Below are 13,270 nucleotides of genomic sequence, written 5' to 3'. Positions count from 1 at the left end.
TTCCAGCAACCCGATGTCAAAGTGTGATTAACTCAACCTTCAGCACTTCGGCTCAGCGAGTTTGTACTTGAAAAGAAAAAAAAACAATTTGTTAACAGTGTCAGGTGTCATTGTGTTTGTATATGTGGTTAAATTACTGCCATAGTTATATATAGAGAGAGTTTGGTTCCATTTGGGTTCTTATTTCTGAGATTTTCTGGCAGGGACCTGATGTCAGCTCCTTCTCACAATTAAAAGTGCTTTGTTTGCTTTTGTAACACTGCTTTGAAGTGCTGTATAATGAATTATTAATGTTAATTAGGTCCTTTCATTTGTGAAAGTATCAGACAGTCAGCCATCACCCCTGTATTCCTAAAAGTTGGGTTTCTAAGAAATCAGTGAGCAGCTTAAAGGCATAATGATTTGATGAAACATGTACTATTTGTGTATGTGTGTGCTGAGGTAGGGTGAGTGCCTGTGTGTGGGTGGGAGTGTCCTGTGGCATAGCCATTCCCTCTTTCTGTCATTCTTCATTTTTAGTGAATCATTGCACTAAAAACTTTCTCTCAGAGCAGACACAAACACAGAGATTCTGAGGTTGTTGTGCCAAACAAGCATGGATTTAATGGAACTGCTTTTCATCTCTCTTGGTACAGCAGTTGTTTTCTACTATGGAGTCAAACTGCTGCTTTTTGTTAGGATGCTTTTTCCAAAAGTGTGGTTTCCCCTATCAAAGTCCTTTTTCACCTCTATGGGAGAGTGGGCAGGTGAGTTGTGTGTGCATGCAGTGTGGATGAGTACATTTATTGTAATGCGTGCCAGACCTTCGTCATATTGTGGCTAATATATGCTATGGTGCTATGTCATCTATCTTTAGGGCAGATGTCAGCCTCAGTAATAAGCAGCAATTTCATATGTTTTGTGATAAAACACTTAATTTGTGTATTCATGTAAGTACTTACTACGGGCGCATGAATACATCATTTTGCTCAGAAAGGCATGTATCAGGATGTGTCTGTGCATGCACAAAAACTGAAAACAAGACTTAACAATAGTTTGCTCGACTGATGTCCCCATCGCATGAAGAAAATTTGGCAGTAGAACTGCAGAAACAGAATGAGTGGTCCTATCTCCAGATTTGTTCAGACCTTTAACTGTTACACGAGACTGAACTTGTGTAATCCAAAGTGCTGTTCCTTAGAATTCACATTTTCATACCTATGGAGCAACTGCTTGTGTTTTTGCTGCAAACACAAGCAGTTGCTCCATAGGTATGAAAAAAAATAATTGTATGCCAAAGGAGGCAAACCGGTGTCATTGGTGCTAAAGATACACCGTACTACTCACTAAAGATGACAGTATATTTGGTCCCACTCTCCAAGAATATCTTTTTATGAAGTTCCTTTAGTGAGAAGAAATTAAAGGTGATAAGTAAGGCACTAATCAGTTTTGTAATCAAATGAGTTTGAAGACAGTGTCAGCACATTTGGGGTACACAGTCAGCTCATACTCACCATTCGGACCATGTCCCAGTAGTTACACCAAAACATTCCTGCACAGATCTCAGAGCAGTCTCAGTGACATACAAGAAATCCTTTGGCATCTTCTGAAGAGGTTATTCAGCCTTCCACAGTATTAAAAGAGGCCTCATAAAAAGGCACAGTACACCGCTTTTCTTTCCAGTGTCCACTTTCATTCCGTTCCAGCACAGAGGAAAAGCAGCCATCAGAACAGCATGTTCTAGGCAGTATAAACCCTGTCCCCATGCCCTCACAACCTGAAACCACATTTGCAGAGTCTGTTCAACTTCAAGTGTCCTGAGATGCATTGTATGGTACATGGATCAACTTGTTTATATTGTGTTTACATTATGTATCTGTGTATGTGTCTGTGCCTTTGGTTGAATAGTGTGTATATTTGACTATAAGCTACCTCATCTTTCTCTTAGAAGTTTTGAAAGCCACTGTTTGAAGGATTTTAATATATATAGATATGAGACCCCTTAATGGGATCAAGAAACACACTGCAGCAGACAACAAGTTCCACAAGCATCTCCACATTCAACACTTATGTGGATAAATGTGATTTGTTGTCTCACCCTTCTCATATCACCATGAATCAGCATACAACATGCTGCTCTTAGGAACAAAGAAAGAGTGTTTGTCTTGCCAAGAAACACTTTTCCCTTTCTGCCGCCCTCAGCAGAGCAGATTCTCTGCACTCTTAACACTCAGCTGACAGTTATGGTGCACCGACAACAAAAAGAACAAACTGTGTTGAGAAAACATTGTCTTAAATTGGTGCCACAAAAAAACAACAACTTTGAAATAAACAAAATAAAGCTAACATAATGCGTTAGATAACAGACTCAGGTTTTGTTATACTTTGGCCTAATTTTACTTGACATTGTTTTACTGATGAATAAAAATGTCACTCCAGTTCTCAGCACTAATTTGCATAAAGCCCAGTGCCAGTGTATTTCTGAAAGTCTTGTTCTGAAAGCAGATTATTGTTGTCTTCATATTTATTTTATTTACCCAGTTTGAGTCTGAACAGTCAGGATATTCATCCATCCACAGGGGAGCTGGAGCCTATCCCAGCTGACTGCGGGTGAGAGGCGGGGTACACCCTGGACTGGTCGCCAGTCACAGTCAGGATATTATATAACCAAACATTCTTATTAACTATTTGAGAAAGGGATTCCTGTAATATGATGTTTTCTATGAAACTATGTCTAGAGAGGCATTATGACTACTAATGAGTGTTCTAACCTAGTAATGTGTTTGTTTGGTTTTTTTTATGAGACCAGTAATGTAACAGCATGCAGTTTGTTCTGATTTTTGTTAAACCGGGCAAGTCTAATGAAGAGCTAAAACAGTGGTTGTTTGAACTAACACCTCTAAATCGCCAAGTGTTGTTTATTAAGCAGTTCTAATGGACTGGCTCCAATACCATTTAACCTAAAAGGAGTAAAGTTGAAGATATCCCACTTTAAAGATCCATTCATCCATTTTTAACACTTTTCCAAGTGTGGTTTAACAGCAGCAGGCTGAGTAAGTTGGCCAAGATGTTTCAAGATGTTTGGGGGGATACTGAAGTGATCCTGGGTGTGATGGAATATGTAATCCATCTATTGTATAGCGGTACCTTGCGAGTTCCTCCTAGCTTACATTCCTCCAGGAGGCATCCCAGTCCAATCTGGGGATCTGCTCAAGGTTAAGGAGAATAAGTTAACTCTGTGATCTTTCTGAAAATTTGATGCCCTTACCCTTGAATTACGGGATAGGGTGAATTGGGAATTATTTGTCTCAGACCTGGAGATACTGACCATCATCACAATTGCCTCACACTCAGCTGTAAATTGCTAGAGTGCTTGCATGAGGTCACAATTTAAGGAAGCCAGCAGAACTACTACTACTACTGCAGACCAAAGTATCCAGACAGACTTCTTTATGGGGCTGTTTTTCAGGGGATTGAGCTCGGCCCCTTACTTCCAGTGAAGGGAAATTTTAATGCTTCGGCATACCAAGACATTTTGGACAATGGGTTTTCTGTGCTGCCCCTCTTATATTTCTGTTACCATCTTAACACAATAGGGGAATACTGTTTTGTTGTGTTCCTGCTTTCTGCATTAACAAAACTACAGTAACAGAGTTAACAGGGGCTCATTTGTGTTTTGTTTTGTTATTTTTTTTATTTATTTATTTATTTTGGTTGGTTGGTTGGTTGGTTTTTTTTTTTTTTTACCATTTAAGAAGTGTCTAAGCTTTGTGTTGCTGAAGAGAGAAGTTGCCAGTGCCCCACAGCTAGATCATTTTCTTCCTGGGAACCATATGTTGCAGTTTTTCCAGATAGAAAACAGTGAAAATAATAATGCACAAAACATTCTTTTTTTGTAAATACACACCAGAAGCTGAAATCAGTTCTCAAATGTTCTCAAAGGTTTTGAAGCTTAGAACTTTCTCATTGGAGGCTTGTCTTTTTAGATAAAAATTAACACATGAGAACACATTTGTAAGGGGCATTCAGTTTGATCATTAAACTGAAAAAGTACTGAATGAAATGGAGCAGTATTGCCACTTGCATTTTGGCAGTCACTAATCTCAGAGTACTGGCCTATTGACTCATGTTGCCAACAGCTTAAACCAATGCATGCTGCCTCATCCAAAGCTTTCTGGTTTACTCAAACTTAAATCTGAGCCCTAAAAATACAGATCTTGTCAAATATCAATGACCATCACTTAGTATCTGAGAACAGTGAGGGAAAGAGCCTGTGATCTTTGTAATTGTGGTCAGTGGGGAGAGGGGAGAGTAGTGAACACTTGAAACAAACAGTTCCCGTTTGTTCTTTATCAGAGCTGGGGAACATGCTGTACGTTCTGTTAGTACAGGAAGGGGTGGGTATAGTGTAAACAAATACAAACACAAACACAATCCTGAGTGTGTCAGCAGAGTAAGGGAAATGACATAGTGCAGCTTTGAATCACACTTCTCCTAGTGTTTAGAATGCAAACTGCAAAGAGAATACAACAACTGATGGAAGGTGTCTGTACCTCTCACCCCTGCATCCCTGTTTTAGTGGTGACCGGAGCTTCTGAAGGCATAGGAAGAGCATATGCATTTATGGTAAGTGGTTGTTTAGATGACAATGCTTGTGTCTGCATGTGTGACAAAAACATCTGTACTTGAAAGTGCATAGACATCAAAGATGAGTACATAGTCAAGGTTAAAACACCCATGACATAATAAAATTTTATATGTAGCAGGTTTCTATATGTTTTTATTTCCAAACCTGGGCAGCAAAGACTGTATCTGCAGTCCTGCCCAGCTCATCAAGCAGGTTAAAATATTTCATTTTATTTGGTGCACATCTGCTAATTTTTCTTGTTGGCATTTTTCATTTCTCCTACCTTCCACTACTGCACTATTGCTTCCCTCAGCTGGCTGAGCAAGGGATGAACATCGTAATCATGAGCAGAACCAAAGTAACATTGGACCGGGTGGCCAAGGAAATAAGTAAAAACTTCCTGTTCACCAATTTCATTGCATCTGTTTTTAAACCTAGGATTACACTCATAAATACATTGTTTGTCATCTGTAGAGTACATAATGCCCATCATATTGCTGACTCCACATTTTTTCATCATCTTCTCAGGTGATACAACAGGGCAGAAGGTGAAAGTGATAGTAACAGACTTTGTAAAGGAAAATGTCTTCAGTGAAATTGAGGAACAGCTTAAGGACCTCAACATTGGGGTTTTAGGTTGGACTATTTTAACCTTCCAAGAAATGTCTGAAATATTAATTGCCACACCAAATGCCATATTGATATCCTCTGATTTTCTTCCCCTCTTTGAAAGTTGATCTTGTTTTTCTTACCCCAGTCAATAATGTGGGCATGCTGCCCAACATGATCCCCTGCAAATACCTTGAGACTGCAGAGCTGGACCAGGTCAGTGCACTGTGCAGTTTTCCTGCAAAGGAACATTCAGTGTTACTAAAATACATTTCTTCCTCATAGCATAACACTTTCAAATACAGTTTATGTTAAATCCTGCATTGGTTTATTTGATGGCTATCTTCTTCTGCTCTGTCTTTGATGGCACATTGCTGCATGTCCTGACATGTCATTCCCACCTGTAAATCATTGGAATAGTGTGACACCATTGGCAGGAATGTGTGTGCACAAGTGTGCATGAGCATGAGACAAACAAAACGGGGACTCACTCATTTAAAAAAAAAACAACAAACAAACAACTCTACAGTGCTGCTAGAGGTGAATAACTGAATGACTCCACAGCTAACTTCTAACCACTAACCTAATGATTGTTTCCATTTGCACTAGTTCCGACTGCATTTGTTGGACTTTCTCGCAGATAATCAAACGTTTAACTTCCTTAACTTTTTAAGTTATCAACTGTGCCCACCCCTTAACATTTCCTTGCCCTTGATTATCAGAAAAAGATAGCTCACTAGGAATGTATGTTTATTTACTCTTTCAGACAATTACAAAGGTGATAAACTGCAATGTCAAAACTGTAGCCAAGGTAAGAGTTCCTATTTGCCGTCACTTTTTTCAAATAGATGAACTCTTGGCCGCAGTTTCAAAACAGTTACTGCACACCACACGGTCATAGTGACATATGTCAACGGTCAAAAAGAATTCTGCACGCTGTCCATCGTTTACTCGCTTTCCTAACAGTATTTTGGTCTTCAGACTTTCATCAGGCCAAGCTCGTACAGAGTTTTGTAGTTTTTATATCTAGAAGAACTCAGTGTGATGAGCAGTGTTAATAAAGTCAATGCAGGTGATCGATATTGTGCGTGCTCTTTTGTTTTCTGCCCAAACAAATAAACTGTGTCAACCCTTACATTTGTCTCAAATCTTTCTTCTCCAGATGTGCAAAATAATCCTTCCAGGCATGGAGAACAGGTTTCCTACCCATGTTTTCTTCATTAGATGTAATGTGTAATACAATAAAATCATAACGTGCTGATTAACGTTGAGTTTCTGGCCCCAAATTAAGACCACAGTTGTTTTTCTTTCTGCTTTTACAGGGGGAAAGGGGTGATAGTGAACATCTCATCTGGAGTTGCCTCTGTTCCATTCCCCCTGTACAGCCTGTATGCTGCATCTAAGGTAAGTACATCATCACCAGACAGCACGCCTCTAGCATTTCACATGTCACATTTTATGATCAGTCATGTTGTGATTTGTATTTCTAGGTGTTTGTGGAAAGATTTTCTCAAGGGCTTCAAGCAGAATACAAAGATAAAGGCATCATTATACAGGTAATCTGGTTCTCATTGAAACCTCAAGGTCTTTAAATAACAGGAAGAGGGGTTACCAATAATATCCCATCTTGAAAATCTTGTCACAGCCATCTCTGTTCATCTTGTTTAATCAGGCTGTGGCTCCGTTTGGGGTCTCCACTCGAATGGCAGCTTATCAGCAAACCAACATGGTGACTCTGTCTCCAGAAGACTTTGTTAAATACTCCCTGCAGTACCTCAGAGCTGGAGACAAAACACATGGCAGCGTCTGTCACATAGTTATGGTAAGACTCACTGTTACATCCATCTATCAATGTCAAATAATGCCAAGTATCATGGCAAGAGACTGATTTGTACCTTTATGTGTGTGTGTACAGGGCTGGCTACTGCAGACTATCCCTCTCCAGGTTCTCCATGCAGAGTGTATGCTCCACAGTCTGCAGGACTATGTTAAGAAGAAAGTAGCTCAAAGGAAGTGCAGATTTTAAACAGGAGCAGCAATGTTTATATTCGGCCTGATTATTTCAAACTGTGAATAAAATTGTTATTATAGAGCTGGTGATGACAAACCTAACTATTAGTATTAATTATTGTATAGTACCTCATAGTTCTATAGTGAGTAAGCCACCTTTGAGAAGCTCCTTAATTAATGATATTAATTTTTTTGATTCTCAGTGTTTAGAAGGACTGTTATATCATTTTTTGTTCTGTTAGAAACAGCCTAAAATGATCCAATCCAACTGTGCTGCTCATTAAGTCTATTTTTATGATAACTACACTATTCTGTTTTTGATCATAAATGAGTATTAATGAAATCATATGTTTTAATATTGAGGTCATAGTCAGCATTGGAAAGATCTTTCAGTATATAAAATGTAGTGCAGCAAATTGTAACTATGACCTCAGCAATAAACCTATAATCGATCTGACACTTTTTCAACTGTGTCAATGAAAAACAGAACATTACGAGCTTTGTAGAAGTGAAATGTATGATAGAGTCGTTGCACTGAATTGCAATAGATTGTACAGGTCCACCTAATAAAGTGGCCGTTGACTGCAAATTTATTGCACGCTTTCATCTTGCTGTGGCAGTAATATGTATATGTATATTTGTGTATATTCCCTTTAAATATTCCAACTGCAAGTTAAGTACAGAAGAAAGAAATGTGACTTATAGTGCACCTGCAGTTACTCGTGAAATGCTTTTGATGCTGGGTAATCATATTTCAGCAATGACGAAAGCCGAGTTTATTTGTTTTTTGTTGTGTTTTATTTTCCTGGACATTGTACAAAATTTATGAGCCTCTGAGAGTTACCAAATATAATTTTGCTGTTTGCCAACAACAACAAATAAAGGGTCTTCATCTTAATAGCATGAAATTCACTCACCACATCCACATCAGATCAAAATAAATAAATAAATAAACACCCTGAACAGCATAGTTGGCACTCCCAATTGTAATATGTCTTCAAACTCATTTCCATTAATATCCTCATTAATTCTGATGTCCTTCAAAACTGAAATGAAAATCACATCCTCGGGTTCAACAAATGTGACTAAGCACTGATACGCTGATAAATGTGTGTGTGTGTGTGTGTGTGTGTGTGCCCAGTTCCCCATAGTCATAAATCCTGTAAAGGTATATGAGTTATTATGAGTCCGGCCCCTTATCTGCTGAACTGAAGGAACTGTACTGTTATTCATCCACACACACACACACACACACACACACACACACACACACACATAAACACACAAACACGCACATGCACACCTGTAACTGTCGTTTCCTTTTCCCTCTGAGATGGGGGAAACATTTGAGCAGATGAGTACGCCACCAGACGACTTCAGGTGTCAGTCACCATTCTGATAGCCACAAAACCAGTTAAAGAGGAAGAGAACTGATGAGCTTCTGCATGGTTACAGAAAAATGAGGAGGCACTGGAGACTCGGGCTTGACAGCCTGCTGCTTACGCGATGATGTCCAGTGTTTAAAGCATACACAAACATTTCCTCATCCGTGCGTGTACATGTGCAGAAGCAGACACGCACAACCATTTGAATTAGTGCTACAGAGATGTTTGACCTGAAAGAGTCACTAATCATGGGGTGACTGGGCTGTTTAGGCAGCCGTGATGAATGATCCTCCCCATGAGAGATAATGCAGGGAATTGGAAGAGTGGCTTTCAAAATACAGAAAGACCAGGGAGGTCAGAGTGACCTGGATGATCTGTGTCTGGCCTGACTGAAAAAGACAATAAAAGAACCCAACTTTGCATAAAAATAGATTCTAATTTAACCCATTTTTAATACTTTGCTACTCAAACAGGTACTGTGCTTTTACATCCATTAAAACAATGAAATTAATTAATAAAAATTAATTAATAAACCTCATAATAAAAGAGTTTATTACATAAAGGCTGATCTATAGCTATACTCTATTGTATTTTAGAAAAGCTTTAGGAATATGCCAGCTTCAGTATCCTTTAATAAGTATAATAGGCATATAATGTTACTGATTTGTATACTGATTTGTATTATTGATTTGTCAACTCTAACGATCATATTTGACTTAATATATTTATATCACCTTATATTACAGCTGTGTCTCAGAGGGATTCACAGTATGCCCAACAGATGTCATTCTTCGTCCTTGGACCTGAGATGTGTTCATTTTCAGCACATTAACTTTGTCATGAATCACAAATGACCACTAGGGGGCACAAAATGCAAAGATTTCATAGTGTCTTTTGATATGCAACTGCAGCAGGCAGAAAACACACACACTCACATACGCATTATTAAAACTGATGAATGGTCATGTTATTTAAGATTTATGATGTCGGCCTGTATCTTATCAAAAACAGTCGATGCACTTTGTTGAGAGCAGAGACTGTGATGAAACCTCACACACTGAAAATATTCCTGTAGAGCAGATGGTATATCTGCTGTTATCAATTATGTCAAGTTGAACATAGCAGAACTACAGCAAAGTTATTCTCAAGAGAAATGTTTGCCATACTGCACATGTTTCTAGAAGTTTCTAAAGTTGCTGAAAAGATTTAGCAAGAAAACACGACGCGAAAATTAAGTCACAAACCAGAAAAATTTACTGTTGTCAAAAATGTTTTTTAATGTATTTAAACTGCCCACCAGTGGGATTTTCCACAAGGTGTGTTAGATATACTGCTCCTATAGTTGGACCTCCTTCAAGCCACAGTCTGAGCAGTGTGTGTGTGTCAGCTAAAATCAAAAGTTGTTTACTCTGGTTGCTCAAGAGCTGGGACTTTCCTTACCTAAGGTGATCTACAATTTAGAGGCACTCACATTTTTGACACCTTTTAATTTAGCAGTTTCAAAGCCTCTCTAACATCAAATGAGGTTCTCAAGGTTGATAAGTCAACATTACTACTGTCATAATAGCAGGTTCCAGGTAGCCGAAGAAAAGAAAAGAAAAATTGCTTCAGTGTGGGAGAGCTCCGCTCCTGCACTCACAGAATAATGGTTTCACCACCAGTGGGATCATATTTTCGCACAAATATCAAACTGGCTTCAACATGTCTAACGCCTCTAGCAGATGAGAGATTCATTAATGGGGAAGGGGGGGGGGGGGGGGGGGGTCAAAGGACAGTCATTGTTTTTATTTCTACATATAAGCTGTGGTCACTGGGTGTGGGTGGTCAGGGCTCCGAGGGCAGTCTCTACATGCAGATAGTGTGTGTGTGTGTTTGAGCAGGGGAAAGAAAAGGGAAGAGGTGCTGCCTTTGAGGATGCTCCCTGTGTGACTCCTCTCTCCTCCCTGGACACTTGCTTGTTGTTTCACAAAGCAGAAGGGTCCAGAGATGATCCAAGACAAGCACACAGCCACCACAGCCCACCCAGAAGCCAAGGTCAGGACCACTAACCTTCAGACACATACACACTCACATAATACATTAAAGCTGGAGTTTTAGTTCAACACTGGAACTCATTAACCTCAACGCTTGAAAGAAAATCCAATCTAACATGGTAATTGTTGAATCAAAATAGCCATTTTTTTCCCCAATCACTGGATAATTCTGAAATTCCAGTACAAATATTTGAGTGAATTATTGGAAAGCTGTAAAACCCAAGTAATCAATTACATACTCTGCGCATCAATGTCTTTTTGACTCCATATTCCCTTCAGTGGCTCTCTCTCTGAAAGTTTTCCATCCCATAAATGTGCTGTGCTCATCAGTATGAAACACCAGTATAAATATTAGAATATTTATACTAACTGAAATATTTCTGTGACATAATTACCACCTTGTCTCTCAAACTTTGCCACTGAGAACACAGAGATTCATTCTCACAGAGGAGGAATTTTGGGGGTAATTATTTCTCACAGGAGTAATCATACCTACGGCTTCTCTTCAATTCAGGATGGAGGTCTTTGAAACTTAAGAAGATAATTCCAACTCTCATCTTCTCCAGAAGAGCAGGCTGTCAGAGATGGGCTGCGATGTCAGCAAGGGCAAGCAAACAGGACGAAGGAACAGGGACAGCCTTAGAGGGGTTTTGAGAAAATGGAAGGTAGGGAGGAGAACGGACAAAAAAGGACAAGTTTCAGGGAGAAGAGATGGATTGAAAAAGGGAAAAGAAAAAGCAAGCGACTTCTCTGACGGCCCAGTGCTCACATATGGCTAAGCTTTGCTTGTGTAGCCTCACTTCAAGGCGAAGGGCCCTGCAAACATAAACAGCAGAGAGGCTGCAGCTGTAGCAGGGAGGCAGCCGCTTGCTTACAGAGACCTCTCTACACTAAACAATGGATCAAGTGACGCAAAGGCCCTTGGCAGTGCAACAGAGATCCAGGCAGCTCAGAAAGGCCTTTCTTCCGTACGTTTATATCTCTGCTCTCTCAATATTTACCCCGTGGGAAAACACACAATTTTCCGTTCCTTTTGTTCTGAAAGCAGTGAAAACAGTAGACCTCCCTCCGTCCCAGCTTCAAGACAGGACAAGGTCAGAGAGGAAAAGTGTCTTTTTGTGCAAAATTTGGATGTGAGACACTTTATTTTCAACAGCTGTACAATTCAGCCACTCCAACACCTATGTACAGGTGTTGGAAATGGACATATTTAAGCTAAGCCTTTCCCTCAGTGCAATTCGTTGATTTTAACAGATGCGGTCTGTTTGCCGCCGCATTGAAGACAACCAAACAAAATGAGGCTTAGTCTCTCTTACTGAGTGTGTTACTGCATTAGAAACTTAGTGTGTGTGTGTGTGCATCTGTGTTATATCTCTTTTATGATGGGGCACAATGGGGAACGGAAGGGCCCAGGAGCCAGTGAATTAACCCAAATTACAGCTAACAGTTGCCTGGGTAACTGGATAGGAATGAGGGGCAAATGGTGTGTAATTTCCTAATGAATGAAGGGGGGAGGGTTTCTTCTTTCTCACATTTAGAGACCTCCTCAGCCTGTTACCGTAACAACAGGAGGACTTTGCACACCCCCTGATGTAGTTGTTTGCTTGCTGAGTCACCTAAACACAGATACAAACTATTTATCCTGTTCCCTCATAAACACCTCTGAGCTTTGAATAATCGTTAAAGTTGCCCTGAGAAGAAGTACGAATTAATCATGCATCGTTTTTATGCTTTAAATGTCCTGAAAGCTGATTTTCTCAATCAGATTCGTACTATGAGCAATGAGATTCCACCCAAACGCACGCGTTTTTAATTAAACCGGAAAAGGTTTGTTTATTTGGCATGTGGGAGGGGCTTGGGTTAGAAAGATGATGTCATATACTTTTGTGCACCAATCAGCATTTGATAACATTTCCAAGAAAATTTGATGACAGTTGCCAAATTGTTTGGTTACTGTTGATCAAACAGGATCAAACCACAACCACACATTCCCGATGAAGCAGATTAATTGAGCTTTGCAGTGTTAAAATTGTTAAAAGGAGATTCCTGTATTTTTAAGAATTTTAATTTTAAAAAATTTTCAAAATTTACATATTTAGATGTCCTAAAGACCTAAAGTTTTGAAACTGGTCCAGCAGATCGCCTCAGTATTGTGACTGCAGCATTAACCAAGAGAAAACACAAACACAGGATTAAGGATTAGGATTAACGTGGGATATGTTTTTATTTCAGCATGCCCTTAAGAAATAATACCCAAAAATGTGATTTGTTTTTTTTACTTTTCTTGTTGGTTATTCAGTCATGGATATTGAGTGCAATGAAGAAATACTTTAAACATGAAGCCAAACTTTCTGGGGCTGTCAATTTTTTATGCACAATTTGCACAAGAGCTCATTTTTAATCAGTCTCATTTTGCAGACCTTTTAAACACACTGCACAGCGAGTGTCAGTGAACCCGAGCCAGACATGACTGGAGGCCCAGGTCGGCATGGGTCTACGCTCATTCACAGCATTTCACTAATGAAATCAAACGAGGTGTCAGAGTCTGACTTCTGCAAATAAACCTACATCTCTAGAGCCGTCGCTCTGCCGTTTTGTTTGACCGTCCGGTTTCTAACAGACACCCA

The 13,270-nt window shown here is 39.5% G+C and overlaps 1 protein-coding gene across 3 annotated transcripts; it reads left to right on the top strand.

The window, feature by feature from the left end:
• The first annotated feature begins 519 nt into the window (after positions 1 to 519).
• On the top strand, positions 520 to 8,123 carry hsd17b3 (hydroxysteroid (17-beta) dehydrogenase 3). Of its 3 annotated transcripts, none has more exons than XM_046387715.1 (11): positions 520 to 746; positions 4,559 to 4,605; positions 4,920 to 4,995; positions 5,135 to 5,242; positions 5,364 to 5,431; positions 5,982 to 6,026; positions 6,378 to 6,412; positions 6,538 to 6,619; positions 6,706 to 6,771; positions 6,888 to 7,037; positions 7,131 to 8,123. In XM_046387715.1, the coding sequence occupies exons 1-11, from the start codon at positions 596 to 598 to the stop codon at positions 7,239 to 7,241; spliced, it is 939 nt and encodes a 312-aa protein (XP_046243671.1). In that variant the 5' UTR covers positions 520 to 595; the 3' UTR covers positions 7,242 to 8,123. The 3 variants fall into 3 exon arrangements, with proteins under 3 accessions (XP_046243671.1, XP_046243672.1, XP_046243674.1); XM_046387718.1 differs by having other exon boundaries at positions 645 to 746; positions 4,559 to 4,790; positions 4,865 to 4,995; XM_046387716.1 differs by lacking the exon at positions 5,982 to 6,026.
• The last annotated feature ends 5,147 nt before the right edge of the window (positions 8,124 to 13,270 follow it).

This window comes from Scatophagus argus, chromosome 4 (assembly GCF_020382885.2).
Source record: "Scatophagus argus isolate fScaArg1 chromosome 4, fScaArg1.pri, whole genome shotgun sequence".
In the NCBI taxonomy this organism is placed as follows: Eukaryota; Metazoa; Chordata; class Actinopteri; family Scatophagidae; genus Scatophagus; species Scatophagus argus.
Note: the sequence above shows the minus strand (reverse complement) of the source record. Positions and strands in the feature narration are given on the sequence as shown.